Below are 19,686 nucleotides of genomic sequence, written 5' to 3'. Positions count from 1 at the left end.
AGGTTCAGACAAAACAAGGTCGGTGTTAAAGGTGCAGATGAGGTGACTGACAGCTTGAACCGTCTTTATAGAAGAAATGACTGGAAAACAAAAGGGGGCAAACAACCACAGAAGACACAAGAGCTTCACTTAGACCAAAAGGAATTTGGTGCCTGCTCTATGAATCACATTCCACATTGGAGTTTGTGGAGTGAATGCACAATGTTGTTGATTTAATAAGATTGCACATAATGAAACCTTACGGACCAGTGGTCCCAATGCTTTCAAGATAAATCCAAGGTGATTAACAGAATAGCAAAGCAGGACCAATATATTTCTAAACATTTACTTCCAGTTGTAGGCCAGAATACTGATATGCTCCTCTCCCGTTCACCTCATGTAGTATTGTATTTACAAAACATCAACTAGAAAACTAAGACAAACCAAATTTATTTGTTGGGCACAATTCATAACGCACCAAAAACATAAAAAAAAAAACCAACAAACATTACAGTTCCAGATCTGTATTTAAGGTTCAGTGACGTTTCTCCCACCTGTGTGGTGCACAGTAACAAAATGGGTTTAAAGGCAAGCAGCACGACTTAAAACTCTATTTCTCTACTCTAACAAGTGAAGAGGCCTAAGAACTGGTGTGTTTTTATGAGGAGACCTGAGAAAAGACCGTTGCATTAATCCAACCTACAGGAAATGAAATTATTTATTTTTTTGGGACAAGATGAGCGCAAATCTTCTCTAAGAAAAACACTGATATTGATTTCTACATATATAGTATTGACAGCAACCAATGCATTTTTTTAAAAATCTGTCATGTCAGAACCACAAATAGTGTAGACAATTTCGAAACACCAGTGTAATCCCTCGGTGCAAGAGAAAACATTACTAAAAGTTTCAGACAATCCATGGTGTAACCTTTTGAATTTCCTGCCTCGACTCAGATTCTTGTGTTTTTTTCTTTTCTGTCAGGTTGCACCTCTGTGTCTCGGCAGGGCAGGAGCATGCGTTGTTGCCGTCAGACTGTGAAACACAAACACAAAGAGTTGATGTTCCCGCGACCTTCCTTTTTGCCACGGCTGACACGGTCGCCACTTAAACCAAGAGATCCATCCCCTGCAGAAGAAAAAAAAGAGGCTGATTATTTAACAATTTCCACTTTTTAATCTCCTCAAAGACTGTCAATCATTTATTTTAGTGTTCAGAATGTTAAAGGGCAGGTTCAAGTCAAGTCATGTGTCGGGTTACAGTAATTGAACATCCTGATCACTTCTTCCACAGAAGTGAACTGCCACCGATACTCACAATGAAGAGGTATCTGCAGTGTTAATCTGAGCATGACAGAACAGCTGTCTCACAGCATTTTTTCTTGCCTATTATTTTGTTCCTGTAGACAAGATCACACACACACACACACACACAAACACACACACACACACACACACACACACACACACACACACACACACAATCCTACATGGTTGCTTTCAGCTTCTATTTCTGCTGACAGAAAGGTGAGAGAGACAGAGAGAGATTGTCAAGATGGTTGAGATGCCTCATCATTTTATGCTCTAGGTTTTCCTAACAATATATGATGGTGTATTGATGCTATTTTAATATATTCCCTATTATTTTTATGCTGCAGTTGGCAACTGCTCTCGTCCCGTTTCTTTCCTTCTCTCGCCTGCTGACAGATAAAATAAAGACTTTTGACATAATCAGCACAACCCTGTGAACAGCTGTACTGTAAGGAACTGTGGGCCTCTTTATTTGATTTTTTTGAAATCAAAAGCATATCATCATGCTTTATGTAATATTTATGTGTTGCATCAGCTTACATCAGAAGTGTACAGTATTCGCTCGTATGCAATTTATCATAGCTCTTTTTCAAGCTACACTGTCAAATCTTTATTTTATTTTTTTAAATCATGTAATTCTGCCATTTTTCACAATTGAGGTCCTCTTTACGGGGTTTGTGGTCCTGAGTAATAGTAATAATAATAGTCATAATGCTGTGGCCCTTTGTTGATCCCCTTATGGAAATTTGTTTTCAATTTCCTGTAGAGGACAGGGTCAACTATTTACAGACTTGGTTTGATACAGGGTCAGTTGATCTTTTCTGTGTGCCGGCTACCTACTTTTTCCCCCACTATAGGTGTGTGTGTGTGTGTGTGTGTGTGTGTGTGTGTGTGTGTGTGTGTGTGTGTGTGTGTGTGTGTGTGTGTGTGTGTGTGTGTGTGTGTGTGTGTGTGTGTGTGTGTGTGTGTGTGTGTGTGTGTGTGTGTGTGTGTGTGTGTGTGTGTGTGTGTGTGTGTGTGTGTGTGTGTGTGTGTGTGTGTGTGTGTGTGTGTGTGGAGATTGAAAGGAGTGTATTTTTATCTCAAATGAGAATCTTCCCCCTTCTCCTCTCTATATCTTCAATTCCCTGCTGCTTTCTCTTCATCCCCATTCTCCCATTTCATCACCACACGCGCACACACGTGCACATACAAACACACATCACTAGGTTTTGGAGCTGAATTGGATACCCAGGCAAAATGAACAACAGATGATATAACGAGGGCATGAATTTAATAACATTGATTCAGCGGGTGCCAATGTTTTCTTTGATGTCAAGTTCAAAGCGTTATTAAATTTGACAGACAAAGCATGAGGCACAAGCTGAAAAACAAATCCCGTGAAACGCACCCATGTGTTCATTATTGTGGGCTTGTTTAAAAGGAGACTTTTATGACCGGACGTGAAGAATATGAAGACTATGACTGTAATATCATGCTGTACATGTGGTTGTGTATCTGTGCATGTTTCGTCTGTCTGGTGAACAGAAAGCCAACTCCTGACACTGAGAGGCAAAGCAGGCATCCTGTCTGAACTGACAGATCTAGAGCTAATGTAGCCCCCAGAATGCACTTCACACACACACACACACACATACACACACAGCTGAAAGCGTGCCCCAGGAGCCGGTGAAGATTGAAAAGCCTCACAAATTTGCCAGCCTGACATCTAAAAAGCAGAGATGGGCAGGCTAGCAATTCCCCTCAGCAGAGCCGATGTTTATTCAAGCCTAATGCACTGCTGCATTATTTTAGTTTCTTCCCCCTCAGAGCCGCCCGCTGTTTATTTAGAGAGTAATTCTCTTATGATCACAGCAGCAGTGTGTCACCTCCACTGTGCAGATGTTAAAAGTAATGACAGACATTCCAGATCATGGTATATATTGAAGTACATTATGTATATAAATAAATGTAAAATCTGTATGTAGTCTTATTGAAGTATGCTGTACATTTTACATTGCACAGTAAATAAACCATGTGTTGTCTTTTTTGTACCATGAATTCAGATGAAGCGATGAAATAAAACAAGGGTTGGTGAGGAATGGTACAGCTGCTCATCCTCTCTCTTTGTACCAGAAAATTTCACCTCCTCTTTTACAATATAAATTATGTATGTACAATATAAGCTTCTGTAATATGCTGTTGTCAGTCTTTTATACATTAAAGTCAATATGTGATTTAACATTTGTTTCTGTTTTTTTCCTGCGTGAAATACACAAGCACGACAGTTTAACAATAACGGCTAAATCATGTTTATGGTGCAGATGTTTTTGCAAGCAGTTTGCATTTGTCACAATCACTATAAATGCCATTATGGCGTAAATTTGTATGTCTATATGTGGCTCTTATCTCTAACAACATTCCCATCAGACCAGCCTAAGCAATAACTATTTCAAACGTTTCTGAGGAAGTATAGCTCTGAATCCGTCTTTTAGGCCTTGGGGGTTAATGTGAATCGTCATTACTCATGAGGTGTAGATGCTCTAACATAAAAGCAGCAGCCTGAACCAGAGACACTGCAGCAGGTTGAATTGTTCGCCGACTGAATCAAGTGTGTGAGATAGAAGAACGCTCACAATTTACAGACACTTTAACCTCAAGACAGCGGCCAGGAGCCAGCTGATCCTCACAGTTATTTATTGCGGAGGAAGCTTTAAATCATAACCAGCACTAACAAGTGGCGGCGCTGAGAAATGACGCCAGTGACCTTGTGTTGCCGCCTTAACAGCACCTAAGTCCATTATGTCTGACAGGAACAAGATGAAACACAGAAAGTGCTGGACTGTCTGATTCCACGTGTTCAACATCTAAATGGAGAGTAAACCTGAAAACACAAACGGAGCTGGACATTATTTCTACAGTGACTGTCAGTGCCGTGCCTGAGTTTGCGCGTAGATTAAATACCCCAATCAGACTTTACAGACATATTCTGCGCAGCCAAACACTGTTCAAACCCACAACACTGGATTTTAAATTCTAGTGGTGATCCAAAGATTCCAAAGACACCAAAACTGTCTGACTGTGGGGAGCAGTGTAAATGATGCACAAAACTAATAGAATATTTTCTTTGGAGTGAATACTGACTCATGGAAGATAAACATTATATAGCTTCAATAAAGAGCTAGAAGAAAATGATGCTGAATATTTTTGCGTTACTGTCACAGTGTGGAATAAGATGACTTGGCCTTTTTCAACGGTAAAGCTTCGAGGGAAGTAAAAGAGAAACAGTCTTTTCAGGAGTTTTATTTTGTACATTCAGAAGCTTTATCTCACCATTTATTTTTACACAGAGTCATTGATTTCACCTTTGAGAACCAAAAATTACTGCACGATTACACGGTGCTGTATTAACACTATTGTCTTAGTACATCAAACCGTAACTCTTGCTAGTTGTTCCTTTAAGTCAAGTATGGTAGCTAAGGGTGACCAGGCTTTTGCCATCAGACACCGAGGCTCTGGAATTCCTTGTCTGAGGAGATTAGACTTGCCAGCCCTGTGTTTGAATCATTGCTTTTTTTATTGCCCGATTCTTAACTGGTTATTATTTGTAATTTTCTTTGATGTTATCGTTCAGATTTTTGTTTTGTCGTGTGTTGTTCTATAATGTTGTATTCCTGTTGTAAAGCACTTTGTAACTTTGCTTAGACAAGTGCTATAGAAATAACGTTTTATTATTATTATTATCATTATTATTAGTATATATGTATTGATTAAATTTTTTGACATTGTAAATACTAGTTCACCAAACAATTTCAGTATAATTTCCATTTAGTTGCTGTTATGGAGCCTTCAATCACATCACACAACCTTCCTGAAGAATAAGGAATAAACCAACCCACATCAGAATCCTACAGGAGTTATGTGCCACTGCATTGCTGTACTCAGATGGACTGTGAAAGCTCTGGTTCAAAATATCCTTTAAAATCTGGGACTGACCAAACAGGATCAGATCCTGTGTGTGTGATGGCCTGTTTTCATTAGAAGCTATAATTTCTTTTGGCAGTGGTCAACACTGTTGCAGTGAAATGTGTGTATATACAGTAAATCAGAGAATTGCAGGATAACAAGTTAATGGTATTAAACTGATTTCATTTCACTCTTTGTTATCGCAGAGCATAATACTTTATTTTAAAAATGTACCATAGATTGCAAAAGCATTCAGCCACTCTATTCACTTGGGGTTTATTGTCTCGCTGGCGAAAACATTTCACAACATTCATTTTTCATCAGTTTTTTTTTTTTTTCATCTCTCTGCTCTAATTTCACCATTTTGCTGGGAAATCATACAGCGGCTCCCTTCAGTGCATCTTAATGAGGTCTGAGTCAGCAGGGTGTATTCTGCCTCAGCGTGCCAGAGCACAGCGAGGAAAATTTGTGTCACACAGCTGGCATTTCATCCCCGCCCCCAGGTTTGTACAGGAAAAATAAGCTGTCATCCTTCCATCAACATATGAAAAAAAGTCACCCTGTGCTGTGTTGCCATGCCTTTTGTCAGTAATGAAAAACACACAAGAGAAGGAGCAGTTGACCTTGATTTATTGCCAATGAACGGCCCGATCGCTGTTGAGTCACAAAATGCTGTTTGCTTTCTTAAAAAATAGTCACCAGTTGCCTATAGAACAGAAGAAAAAAGATTTGAATGTGCAGATATCAGGAAAACTGTGACCATGACTAAGGAAGTCATATAAATGGCACAAGGCTGCTGTCTACTGGATCAGTGGTGGAAGCACAATAATATATGACACAATTTACAGTGATGCTATCATGTAACCTTGTTACACTCTTGCTATGCGGTCACAGTTGTGTGTGATCAGTGTCTTTCTGTCTGTCACAGCTATAACTATAACTCGGGCAAATTAATTTATATTAAACTGGGCAAGTTGGTTAAGGAGAGGGTCAGGACCTATGTTTTTTTTCTCAAATCTGTCAAAGGTCAAGGTCACAGCATGGGAGTAAAATTTGAGCCTAATGCTAATGAAGGGGAAAACATTGCAAGAATATTTACGTATGTAATTGAAATTGTGAGCTGGGATGAACTACAAACATGAAACTTGGCACAATAACTGGAAATGATGTGCTTTAGGTTCCCAAGAGATATTACACCATTCAGCCAGATGGAACCGCTGTAAGTAAGGATCAAATATGCAATTTTGTGAAGACCTCTTAAATATATATTCACACTATTTCTGCTGTTAAAGAAAATTAGTTGAATATAAGAGAAAGGAAATTATGTCATTTAAAATCAAAGAAAATGTCGAAGATGCAAATTTTGTAAGCATAGCAATAAAACTAAAACAATAATGGCAGGTAATGAACAGTTTTTCAGATGTCTGAACAGAGAATAGGCAACACAACAATAATAATAAAAGTTTTTCAACAACTCTGGTAAGAGGAGAAGCTTGCTGCATACTTTTACGAACAGTTCTTTACCTTGGTTAGGTCATCAGTGAGCAGGATGTATTTTTTCCCCCCACTAGTTTGTTCATGCCATTTTTCTGTTCAATTCATTACTTGTCAGTGTATTAAACTTATAGTCTAATTTTTAAAAGGATGTAAAATGTCTTTACCCTGAAAAAATATTTATATTTATATTTATAATACATAATTTTCCCTTCCTTTTTGTCTTGTCAATTGTTTTAAAACTATTCCACTCAATCTCTTTTTAGATTGCTTTTAGCAATAAAAATTGCACTATAAATTAAATTCATTCATTATTATTATTATTAGGTAGATAGTAAAATGCACTTATCAAATAAAAAAATACCACTACATCCATAAATGTCAATACTTAAAAAACAAACCTTTGTGTATTGTATTTACATTTGAATTGATGCACTACATAGATTAAATTAGGGACTCTTCGAGTTGATTAGCAACCAACCAACTTTTCATTTATCCGTTTGTAATAATTAATTTTAAATTGATAAACCAGTCTGATATTCACAGTATTCTCACCTGGTGCCAAGGGTTTTCTTCTCTGTGTAGCGGCTCCTCATTGGCTGCTGACTGTTGCTATGACATCGGTCCTGCAGACGCTTCAAAGTGAAGCATTGTGGGATACATACAACAGCTACATCGAAGATGCTTTGGACGGGAAAAGATCGATTTAAAGTTTAAATATTGAACTGGATGTCACCATAATGAAGGTAATTACGAGCGAAAGAGTTTTTAATGAAATAATTACTTCCAGTTGTATTATTTCAATGTTAAGCTTGAAAAAAAATGAACGGACGTCGGATAACTAGCTAGCTACTTGCTAACGGTACCACTGATTAGCCAGGCAACTCCTGGAAACCAAGCTAACGGTTGATAGCGTTGGGTCACGTTAGTTAGCTAAAACAGATATATGCGTGACTACAGCGTTGAGGAAAGTGAACAAACCAACTGCGTCTCTAGATGTTTTATTGAACAAAGTTTCCCCCCCAAATGTGAGGATAAGCTATCCAACACGACCATGCATTGTATAAAGGCGACAGGCAAACGTTGTCTGTTTGGCTAGCTAATGCTCACAATGTTAGTAACAGTTTGTCAAAGTGCTAGCCTGCATTTTAAATATTATATTAGCAGTGGCAGTGCTTATTGTTCGTGGAGCTTTTATTTGATGAAATGAGCAATCGCTCAGTCAAAGCTAATGTTAAGTTATCTTTCTGGGTGGGATGAGGAGTTGGAAAATGATGTTATTTGCATTCTTCCCAAGAAGTTTTACTACTTATAAAAGTAATCTCTGTGTCCACAGAACGTTTTCATTCTTGCTGACAGTGCCTGGGCGGGTTCTAGCCTACTGTATAAGTGGCAGAAAACCCTTGGTAATTATATTGCTGTAGCAGGGTGAGTATATCTGTTGTGGTAAAGAATTCAACCCTATGAAAATGTGTAATAATCAGTTTTAATTTTTAATCAAGATTAACTTCAGCACAGGAACTAAAATGTGCATTATATTTCTAATACAGACAAGACAACTCAGTGAAAATATTTGATCGACATGGACACAAGTGGACTGAACTCAACCTGCCAGGGTAAGTGCAAGAACATCTTATTGGCACTGACTTAGTCTAATCACATTACACCTCGCTGTTCAAACGTATTTTACCATAAGTTCCTCTCCACTCTGTCCTCTTTCTCCTATTTCCCCAAGGCGCTGTGTCGGTATGGACTGGGATAAGGATGGAGACATTTTGGCTGTGATAGCTGCAAAATCTAGTTCCATCTACCTCTGGGATGCTAGTGTCAATAAAACATCCCAGATAGACAGCGGCATGAGGTATAAAACATGCATGCAGCCCATTTCTGAAGAGGGAGAAGTTTGCATGAGGAAAATTCTCAGATTCTTATACAAGTATCACTTTTCATTCGTTGCAACAGAGACCAGATGTCCTTCATCTTATGGTCAAAGACTGGCCCGCTGTTGGCGGTCGGGACAGTGAAAGGAAACCTGGTGCTCTACAATCAGCAGACATCACGCAAGATCCCTATACTGGGTAATACACACACAACACAACTGCACGGAGACTTGTTTGTGGTTTTGCCAGTCTCTAGTCACTTCTGTTGTGTTGATTGTCTGTCCCCGTCCCTACATACATTCTAGGTAAACACACCAAAAAGATCACCTGCGGGTGCTGGAGTACGCAGAATCTACTGGCTCTCGGAAGTGAGGACAACACACTGAGCATCAGTAATCATGAGGGGGACACCGTCAGACAGGTGGTGTACACAGAAGGCAGCACAGATCCTCAACCATGAAACTGACGTTCCTGCATTAGGTCATGACCTTATTAGCGTAAAAGAAAGATGGAAAATTGATCTTGTTTATCTCTCTGTTCCCTTGGTAGACAACACTACGGGGTGAGCCTGCTGAAATTTACTTTTCTGTGATGAAGACAGATGAAAGGTCTTCTCATGGAGAGAGCACTGTAAGTTTACATGTGTAAAGAGCAGAGATTTCGGATGTACTACTGTAGTTATGCCTTTGCAAACATTTACCCTTCTTCAACCATTGTCCCTTCAGGTGAGCGTGTCTGTGGACAAGAAGATACTGATGCTTTTCAATATCAATGACCCTGAGAACCCAATTGAACTGACCTTCCAGCGCCGCTATGGAAACATTGTGTCGTATCGCTGGTAGTTACACATCCGGCACACCACCGAGCAAAGATTTTGAACAATGGCCCTGAGATGATCGTTTTAAAATGAGTTCTCTCTTCCTGCCTGTCACTTCCAGGTACGGTGATGGGTATATTCTCATTGGATTCTCCCACGGATACTTTGTGGTTATTTCCACTCACGCCAGGGAGATTGGTGGGGAACTCTACCAGGCTCACAACCATAAAGATAGTCTCAACAGCGTGGCTATCTCACCAGCATTGAACAAGGCTGCCTCGTGTGGGGACAACAGGTACACACAGGCTTTCAAAAGGAGCCAGCACCTTTTATACGGTTTATTTTGTTACCTTGAAAAACTATAGCCAGGTGTTTCTTGTTGCAGCATAAAGATCCACGAGCTGTCTGAGCTCAAAGATATCAGCAATGTTGTTCGTTTGGATGATGAGACAAAAGGTGAGCGACTTCTCCAGCCCGATCTGTCCGAGCGTTACCTTGAACGCACCACTTACTTACCCTTCATCTGCTTCCAACTCTCTCTCCTCCCTCAGGTCTGGACCAGCTGAGCTGGACAGACGACGGCCAGCTGTTGGCTGTTTCCACACAGAGAGGGACACTGCACGTCTTCCTGACCAAGCTGCCCATCCTGGGTGACAGCTTTGGTACGCGGCTGGCGTACCTCACATCCCTGCTGGAGGTCACCGTCTCCAACCAGGTGGACGGGGTGAGGACACACACACACACACACACACACACACACGCACACACACACACACAAACTGTGTACACAAACTGTTTTTTAACAATAGCAAAAGGTTTAGAAGTTTTCTACATAAATTGGAGAATGCCTAAATCTCATAATATGGAATCATTTTGAGAAAATTGTGAGATAAAGAATGTTAGACACAATTGTAGAAACAATTGTGTTTCTACAATGCTGGGAGTAAATAATGCAGACTATTTTCAGTATTAAATTTCTCTCTGGTGCCCTGTGTTATTCAGGAGACCCCTGTGGCCATAGAAGTGGACGTTGAGCCCACTTTCATTGCAGTTGGACCGTACCACGTCGCTGTGGGGATGAACAACAGAGCCTGGTTCTACGCATTCGTTGACCTTGAACCTGGTGGGTGTGGGTGTGTGATGGTGTGTGTGTGTGTTGTATGTAGAAATCAATTGAGTTGTTTTAATATCTGTGCCTTTGTTTGACTGAACTATTATTATGCATCACTCAGGTTTTAAAAAGCTGAAGGAATTTGAGTATTTGGGGACGATAGCCAGAATGTGCCTGAACTCAGACTACGCAGCAGCGCTCTTTGAGGGAAAGGTGCAGCTGCACATGGTGAGTCATTTGGTGTCTGCACTTTGTTTTTCTTTTTATTGACCAATAAGTAATCGATCAACAGTCTTGATCAGTTATTGTTATTATTTAGCATTGATATACTACAAGAGTGTGTATGTGTGTGTGTTATAGATTGAAAGCAAAGACCATGAGGAGAGGAAACAGATGAAGTTGTTTCCTGATGATGACAGACAAGGTCGGATCCTTTGCCACGCTCTTACCGCTGACTTCCTGTACTATGGCACTGATGTAAGTCTCAGCACGTCCTCACCTCAGTCGGCCCACCGTGCCCACTCATGGTACACAGTGTGCTGCTCTGCAGACAGTGAGTGGAAGTATGACTCTCCACACTGATGGTTACGATTTCTGCATCAGAATGTTCCTCATTTATATTTGTTGTTTTTTATCATCAAAGTCCAGGGAGTGCCGGTTTTCAGTTGTCAGCCATCTAACAACAGTTTATTCTCCCTTTTGTACTAAACTAAAAACAGACAGTTATTTAAAACATTCTCTCAATGCTTTTTATTTTATTTTATGATGTTTCAGTGTTGTAGATTGTGCTCTAAAACCTTGTACTGTAGACACTTTCTCAAAGACAAATACTAACCCTGGTCCATTTCCTCCAACCTTTTTCCCTCTGTCCTTTTCCCCCCAAATGTGTACTCTAAGTCTTTTGTGGTTGTCCATTTGTTCTATTTTCATTATCTATCCTATCTCTTTTAATCTTTGCCTTCTACATTTTTGGTAGCTATGCATTTGACATGGTCTCTTTTTCTATTGGATGTTCATGTCCGCAATCCATCTCTATCGTTTTTTCAGTCAGGTAACGTGGTTTGTGTCTTGGTGGAGGACTGGGCGACTGTGAGCAGCTACAGCCACTCAGTCGGTGTGAGGAGAGTGTTCCCTGACCTCAATGGCTCACGGCTGGTCTTCTTCGATGACAAAAACAGTGGCTTTCTGTTCTCCCCTGCAAATGTTAGTACACATGCTTACTTGCTACACCTATGGATACATACAGCTGAAGATACAGTGCACATACATTGAGGTAGTAGTAAAGCATTCTTAATATGAGAGAAGAAACTGAAAACTAAAGCAAATCAATATAAGTAAACTGATGTGTTGCTCTTGTGCTAAAACTGGCCAAAGGTACAGTACGATCCATGTGATCAGATGAGATGACTTCTGACTCCCAACTCTTGCCAAGCTGCCTTTTCTTTCTCTCCGATGATTTTCAATTACATTAGAGCGTCGTTTTTATACCATCCCAAAGATGAACAACTGCTCCTGGGATCAGATGTGACATTTTGTAATTTCAGGTTTTCTGAATCACTGTGACACACACACACCATAAACTGTGAAACAGAGAATACTGTCAAGGATGGAAGAGGTGAATGACTTCACATGAATATGGAGAAACAGGAGTGATTTGGATGAACAAATTAAAGAAAATGATCTGACATGTTCCTCGTGCCACAGGTTGTATTTATAGAACATTTAATAACCCTAAACCTTAACTGGTCAAAACTTAAGTCATGACAAAAGTACTGCCATGTTGAGGCCAAAGTCTCACTTTGATAACGAGCACTGAGACAATTTGTTCAAGTACTATAACCTCATAGATCTGTGCTTACACTTACATTCATTTGACCACATGAGCACATATACATGATCACGATGGCTGCAGTATCAAATCTCTCTTCAAGCAAACTAGACCAACTTGACAGTACTAGATGTGAAAACTACTAATGTGTGTGTGTGTGTGTGTGTGTGTGTGTGTGTGTGTGTGTGTGTGTGTGTGTGTGTGTGTGTGTGTGTGTGTGTGTGTGTGTGTGTGTGTGTGTGTGTGCGTGTGCGTGTTTGTGTGTGTGTGTGTGTGTGTGTGTGTGTGTCCATCCATTCCAATCCAGACAAAAGACTCCTGCTTTGAGCTCCCCAACTTCTCTCCCACCATTACAGGGGTGCTTTGGGACAACTGGCATGCTGACAGAGGAGTGTTTGTCGCTTATGACAATGACAAGGTCTACACCTACGCCCTGCATAAAACCACCATATACGGTAGGTAGATGTCACTGAACGACACTCACACTTGCTCACTTCCCTCAAGTTTACCTCTCGCGTGTTAAACAGAGAATACTGGTCTCTCAAATTGTTCTGTCCTCCTCCGTCCCATTCATAGCGACTTGCAGAGAGGGCAACATCATAGATGTTAAAATGTAAACTAGAGGCCATTGACAGAGAGACATGTAAACACCTTTACTCAGAGAGGCTTTGTCTTCTCTCTCTCTCTCTCTCTGACTCTGTCTCCCCAGGACCCCGAGTGGTGTTGGTTGGCAGCACCACGCTCCTGTTTTCCCAAAAGCCTTTGCTCTTGTATAACGGGGATCTCACTTGTCAGACAGCAAGTGGCAAGACCAGCGAAGTGCCTCTGAGCACGCACTCCTTCCTCAAGCGCTCAGCGAAAACATCAACAGATTCGACGCCGGAGCTCGGCAAGCAGCTCACGGAGGCACTCATGCTCAAGAGGTCAGTTCAAGCTGGGATCAGTTTTACCGGATGTTACTGTTAAAGAATGGGGCTTATTTAGATAAGACAAGTTTCTTCATACAGTACCTTATAAAAACACAGAGGTGATTCAAAGTGTTTTACAAGCAAAATAAAAAATGTGTGTGTCCTATCCAGGTTCCATGAAGCCTGGGATCTGTGCAAGTCTGCCAGCAGTGATGCAGACTGGGCAGAGTTCGGCAAAGCCTGTCTGGTCCACATGGAGGTCGGTCTGGCCATCCAGGCCTACCGCATTAGTGGCAACGTGGCCATGGTCCTGTCACTGCAGGGCGTCCGGGTACAAAACACACTGTGGTTAATATATGTCACAATCTCACCATTAAATACAATGCTTCTTTTGACACAGCTTTCTTCCCCTTTCTCTTCATCCCACTCTCTCTTGGTATCTGTGTCTCCGTCTGTCCAGGGTACAGAGGACATGAATTTACTGGCGGGACATTTGGCCATGTTTCTAGAAGACTTCAACCTCGCTCAGAACCTCTATCTGTCCTCAAGCTGCCCAGTTGCAGCCCTGGAGGTGTGCTTGTATTTGTGTATATTTGTGTAAAGACCAAGGCGCGATTGTGCTTCATTTAGTATCTCCTGTAACAAAAAAATAGGTCAAGTATATATGTACAATTGTGTGTGTTTGCGCGTGTGTTTGTTCGTATGTGTTTTAGATGAGGAGAGACCTGTTGCAGTGGGACAGTGCTCTGATGTTAGCGAAGAGGCTAGCAGAGGACCAGATTCCTTTTATATCCAAAGAATATGCCATTCACTTGGAGTTTATGTAAGTTTATATATTCACACACACATACTGTAGAGCAGACTGTAGACTTCTACACTGTATCTAAACCTCTCTTTCTCTCTCTGCAGTGGAGACTATGTGAATGCGTTGGCACACTATGAAAAAGGCATGACCCACAATGATAAAGTAAGTTTTCCTGTATATCAGGCATAGCTCTCTCAGATTATTTTCTTGGGATTTGTGGATTTGTACAAGGTGGCAACAGTAAGTATTATGGTAATTGATGATGAAATATCTGATATTTTACTTGTATTTTGAGTTTCCTCCCTCTGTTGCGCTCACATTCAACCATCTCTCCCTCACCGTGCAGTTCCAGGAGCACGACGAGGCGTGTCAGGCAGGTGTAGCAAGGATGTCCATCAGGATGGGTGACATCAGGAGAGGAGCTGCCCAGGCTATTCAGCACCCCAGCAGAGTCCTCAAGAAGGAATGTGGAGCCATACTGGAAAGTATGAAGGTAGAGAGCCAGCCTCTGGTCTTTCTTGTAAACCATGTTGTGCTAATTTCCCACAGTGATCTGATGTGTCTATGTATGTGTTGCTTGTGCAACGCTGAATATCAGATAATGTTTTTATTCACATCTTTTTCTATTGTTTTCTTTTATTTTTTTTAACAGCAATTCTCGGAAGCTGCTCAGCTATATGAGAAAGGCCAGTATTATGATAAAGCTGCGTCTGTCTACATTCGTTGCAAGAACTGGTGAGGCAAACACCAATACACACACCGACATACAAACACAAGTGCAACTTTTCCTCCTCGTTCACTTTATAAAAATGTTTTACTCCATACGCAGGTCGAAGGTGGGAGAGCTGCTCCCACATGTTTCCTCTCTCAAGATCCACCTGCAGTATGCCAAGGCCAAAGAGGCGGATGGAAAGTAGGTTCTCAATCTGAACGTGTCACCAGTGAAGACAGTAAAACCTCTGAACAAAAAGCTGATGCTAGCAATGTACTGTTTGCACCAGGTATAAGGAAGCGGCACAGGCCTATGAGAGCGCCAAGGACTGGGACAACGTGATCCGAGTGCTGCTGGACCACCTGAACAACCCAGAGGACGCAGTTCGCATTGTCAGGGAGACGCAGAGCATCGACGGAGCAAAGATGGTGGCCAGGTAAGACTGGGACACGGACACACACACAATTCGATAATTCCAATATCCAAAAGTTGAAATAAGTCCTTGAATCAGGAGGGCTGGCTCACATAATCATTCAAATCTTGATGTCTTTTACAGTTCAGATAACTAATAAGTTTCTTTGACATCAGCACATAGAAGTAGGATATTTGCACATGACCATTTTTATTTTCTTATTTCCTTGTACATTATTTTACCTGCACATTGCCATGTTATTATTATTGTTGATATCTTTAAATTGCTTGTTTTGTCTCACCAGTAGTCAAATCAAAGGACACAAATATGTTCAATTAGCAATAATACAAAACACAGAAAAGCTACAAAATCTCCCATTGAGAAGCTGGAACGAATTAATATTTGGAATTCTTGAGTGATAAATGTCATATTACACTGAACTTACAATTAATTATTGAAAATTGATGCCGATGAATTTTTTTTGCGCTATTCTTTTGTATTTCAGTAATAGATCTAAAACAATGTGTTGCTGTGTCTCAGGTTCTTCCTGCGGCTGAACGACTATGGCTCGGCCATCCACTTCCTGGTTCTGTCTCAGTGCAACGATGAAGCTTTCCAGCTGGCGCAGCAGCACGGACAGATGGAGGTCTATGCAGACATCATCGGTCAGTCTGTGTGGGAATGCGTTTGTATGGAGGATATGGACACTTAAAAGTTTACAGATTATAAGTGCATTAAACATTACTTCCTGTCAAGCCTTTTGCCTGTGGGCTTGTGTTTTTATATATCAGTGTAATTCCACATAAATGGTCTGTAAGTTAAACATTTATTGCTTAACTTTGTGCCTGTGTGTGTTCAACAGGCTCTGAGGCGACACAGGAGGATTACCAGAGCATCGCTCTCTACTTTGAGGGAGAGAAGAAAAACCTGCAGGCTGGCAAGTTCTTCCAGAAGTGTGGGCAGTACAGCAGAGTAAGAGCAATCTGCTATGAGTTAATTTACAGTGTTTACTCAACAGTCATTTTTTAGGACTTGACAATTCATATGATTCAACAGTCACTGACTGAGACGTTGACTGACGGTCAGTTTTTCTTTCTTTCTGTCGACGTCTCTCAGGCTCTGAAACATTTCCTGAAGTGTCCCAACAAAGATGACAACCTCGCAGTGGAGATGGCTATCGAGACGGTGAGAGCTGCTAACGAACTGAACCTGCCTGTGCATGAACAAATGGAGATTAATTATTCAACTAAGTGTTTTTTTGGTGTGTGTGTGTGTGTGTGTGTGTGTGTGTGTGTGTGTGTGTGTGTGTGTGTGTGTGTGTGTGTGTGTGTGTGTGTGTGTGTGTGTGTGTGTGTGTGTGTGTGTGTGTGTGTGTGTGTGTGTGTGTGTGTGTGTGTGTGTGTGTGTGTGTGTGTGTGTTTACTCCAGGTGGGTCAGGCCAAAGACAGCTCTTTGACCAATCAGCTGATAGATTACCTGATGGGTGAGAGTGACGGGATACCCAAGGTAATCAACATACCGGAGCCTCCGTCTCTTTCAGTCTACTCAGTGACTCTGGTTCTTCACGCTTTTTGTTTAATGTCTAAAATGTCTAAATAGGTAAATATTATATAAATAATTAGTTTTCCATATAAATTTGAGGAGTCAAAATAAAATCTTGGAAAAATATTTTTGATTATTTCTATGTTATTCCATCGCTGCTTTTTGATTTCCTGCTCATCTCTGACATTGAACTGCTGCTTGCACGCTACACTTTTTTGTCATTTATGTCCTTGGCTGTTGCCTTTTAACTAAGTAGACACTAGTTACACATAGAATGAAAGCTGCAGCTGTCTTTCACCCTGTGCATTCATGTCTGTAAATCTGGCTCTGAGTGACAGTGAGCATGACCCCGTTGTTGAGGGTTAGTTGACCTTCATTTTCATCTCCACAGGATGCCAAGTATCTCTTCCGTCTCTACATGGCGCTGCAGCAGTACAAGGAGGCCGCTCGCACCGCCATCATCATCGCCAGAGAAGAGCAGTGTGCCGGTACGAACATATTCACACAAACTCTGTGACCAAAGACAACAACACACCACATAGAACTATAATTTTTTCTATGCTTTTCTTGCCCCCCTGTGTTTTCTGGTGACTTGTCACTCCTACAGGGAACTACCGTAACGCCCACAACGTGCTGTTCAGCATGTACACTGAGCTGCAGGCCCAGGAGATTAAGATCCCTGCTGAGATGGCCACCAATCTCATGATCCTCCACTCCTACCTACTGGTGAAGGTCAGAACGTCTGAAAACGCTCACACGCCCGTGATGTTTGCTCTATTTTGCAGAATTATATATCAGCAACAGTAAAAGGTTGACATGAAAGAAATGCCATCTGTAGTCATCTTGTAATTATCAGTTAGGCACAGTGTGTGACAGAGGGAGAATTTAAGTTGCTTTTCCTAACAAATCTCAAGTGATCAGGTTTATAAAGTATTGTGCGATTAATACAGATTAAATGTTAAAGATCGAGGGCTCTCTATCTTAACATATATGAGAGTAGTGTCCTTGTACATGGTGTTTCTCTGTAGATTCATGTGAAGAGAGGGGACCACCTGAAAGGGGCACGCATGCTCATTCGCGTCAGCAAAAACATCAGCAAGTTTCCTGCACGTGAGTGAACGCAGAAAATTACTGATCGATTGTGACGCACACAACTTAAATGTGACTGAATTTTTACAACTATTGTTGTAAAATTGTTTGTGTGTGTGTGTAGATGTTGTTCCCATTCTGACGTCAGCAGTCATCGAATGCTACCGTGCCGGACTGAAAGACTCTGCCTTCGGCTTTGCCACCATGCTGATGAGACAAGAGTACCGAAACCAGATCGACCCAAGGTACAGGAAGAAGATTGAGGCCATGGTTCGGTGAGTGTCAAATGTCTAGATCTCACTCTCCTGCTCTTCCTCCCACTACGTGTGTATGTCACACCTCATTCGTCTGATTCCTGCCTCTGTCATCCTCACCACAGGCGTCCAGATAAATCGGAGCTGGAGGAGGAAACGACTCCATGTCTCTTCTGTGGCTTCCAGCTGCCACAGAACGAACTGCTGTGCATTTCCTGCAAGAACAACTTGCCCTATTGCATCGCCACGGTACAAACACCTTAAAAAACACTTTAAGAATACAGTGAGCGCAACGTTTGTTTTTGTTTTTATCATTTCATCTTTGTTTCCTTTGTCATTTTCCTCAGGGTCGTCACATGCTGAAAGAAGACTGGTCTGTGTGTCCTCACTGTGAATTTCCTGCTCTCTACTCGCAGTTTGTTCTGTGAGTAACACACAAGCATGAATAAACCTGCAGCAGCATGTGGTGAAGTGAGAACCATGAACAGACTTTTTTTAAATCAAAACTTTAAGGTGAAACCTGCCTGACATGGGTTAAACTGAGTGCAAACATGTTTTAAAATATGGATTTTAGAAGTGAACTTATCAGATCTCTGTAGCCTTCTTTTCATCTCCACTGATGATCGCAGCTGGTGGTTTAGCTACTAGTCCAAATTAAAGAACTATCATGACATTTTGGGGAATATCTACCAGCACCCAACTCGGTAAAACCTGAACTTGTTTTTACAGTTTGGTTTTTATATAAACACAGAGACAGGCTAGTGATTTCCATCTTAATGCTAAGCTAGGCTAAGCATCTCCTGGCTGTAGTTCAATGCTTAACATTTAGATGCAAGAGTTGTACTGATATTCTCATCTAACTCTCCTGCTGAAAGCGAATAAGTGTATTTTACAAAATATTACACGATTCCAATGGTGATTCTCTTATTCATTTTCATGTTCTCATGTACAGGTTGTTGGAGACTGAGACGATTTGTCCAATGTGCTCGGATCCTCTGAGCGCCGAACAGGTGAAGAAGATTTCCGATTGTTCCCAATACCTGAAGACTGATCAACTGGATAAATAAAGATAAATAAAGATGTTTACATATAGATTATTTATATTTTGGATCGGATTTATTGAGCTTCTCGTTTCATAACGGCAACAGTTTCAGACTTTTGATATCAAGGAAAAGACAACAAAGCAAATAAGTGTAAAGTTAGCTAAGTTATCTAATATTGTGAGGTCTTGACCTTACTATGTAAAGTGCCTCTAGACAATGTATCTTGTGATTTGTCACTATACAAAAAAAAATTGAATTGTGTAATAAAACCATTTTGTCACCTGTTATTGATAGCTCAATGTTTTGAGTGGCTGAAGATGCATCATGCATAAGGACGTGTTTCTGTACCTGTGAATATTTGTAAGATTAGGATGATTCACTTTCCACTTAATTAATAACAATTTTCAATATGGTCTATATCAAGAGTTGTTAATACGACCAAAATTCGACAACTAATGGCAATTTACTACGACAGAGGACAAATGCAAACAAAATATTAATATTGTATTAGCTGAAAACTTGAAATTATAGAATATCAAGTGTGACAAGGTTGTTGG

General features: G+C 40.9%; 2 protein-coding genes across 10 annotated transcripts in view; both read left to right on the top strand.

The window, feature by feature from the left end:
- The window catches only part of klhl5 (kelch-like family member 5), a 44,115-nt gene extending 40,605 nt beyond the window's left edge, over positions 1-3,510 (top strand). For all 8 annotated transcript variants that reach the window (XM_035638360.2, XM_035638363.2, XM_035638361.2 and 5 more), the window contains one exon: positions 964-3,510. In XM_035638360.2, coding sequence (XP_035494253.1) covers positions 964-1,020 — 57 coding nt within the window. In that variant the 3' untranslated portion in view covers positions 1,021-3,510. The remainder of the gene's footprint in view (positions 1-963) is intronic.
- A 3,825-nt stretch (positions 3,511-7,335) lies between these two features.
- On the top strand, positions 7,336-19,416 carry wdr19 (WD repeat domain 19). Of its 2 annotated transcripts, none has more exons than XM_035636123.2 (36): positions 7,336-7,474; positions 8,065-8,156; positions 8,279-8,344; positions 8,464-8,589; positions 8,691-8,806; positions 8,914-9,029; positions 9,158-9,238; positions 9,334-9,446; positions 9,547-9,720; positions 9,811-9,881; positions 9,977-10,149; positions 10,428-10,548; positions 10,658-10,764; positions 10,897-11,013; positions 11,584-11,587; positions 12,721-12,819; positions 13,074-13,287; positions 13,444-13,603; positions 13,733-13,843; positions 13,986-14,095; positions 14,182-14,239; positions 14,424-14,570; positions 14,730-14,812; positions 14,907-14,990; positions 15,079-15,225; positions 15,742-15,866; positions 16,064-16,173; positions 16,318-16,386; positions 16,630-16,707; positions 17,135-17,231; positions 17,351-17,475; positions 17,772-17,853; positions 17,957-18,107; positions 18,212-18,335; positions 18,434-18,510; positions 19,039-19,416. In XM_035636123.2, exons 1-36 carry the CDS (start codon positions 7,469-7,471, stop codon positions 19,151-19,153), a joined length of 3,849 nt encoding a protein of 1,282 aa, XP_035492016.2. In that variant the 5' UTR covers positions 7,336-7,468; the 3' UTR covers positions 19,154-19,416. The 2 variants fall into 2 exon arrangements, with proteins under 2 accessions (XP_035492016.2, XP_035492015.2); XM_035636122.2 differs by having other exon boundaries at positions 11,584-11,739; positions 12,672-12,819.
- Positions 19,417-19,686: the final 270 nt, after the last annotated feature.

Source organism: Scophthalmus maximus, chromosome 8 (assembly GCF_022379125.1).
Source record: "Scophthalmus maximus strain ysfricsl-2021 chromosome 8, ASM2237912v1, whole genome shotgun sequence".
NCBI classification, from domain to species: Eukaryota; Metazoa; Chordata; class Actinopteri; order Pleuronectiformes; family Scophthalmidae; genus Scophthalmus; species Scophthalmus maximus.
Note: the sequence above shows the minus strand (reverse complement) of the source record. Positions and strands in the feature narration are given on the sequence as shown.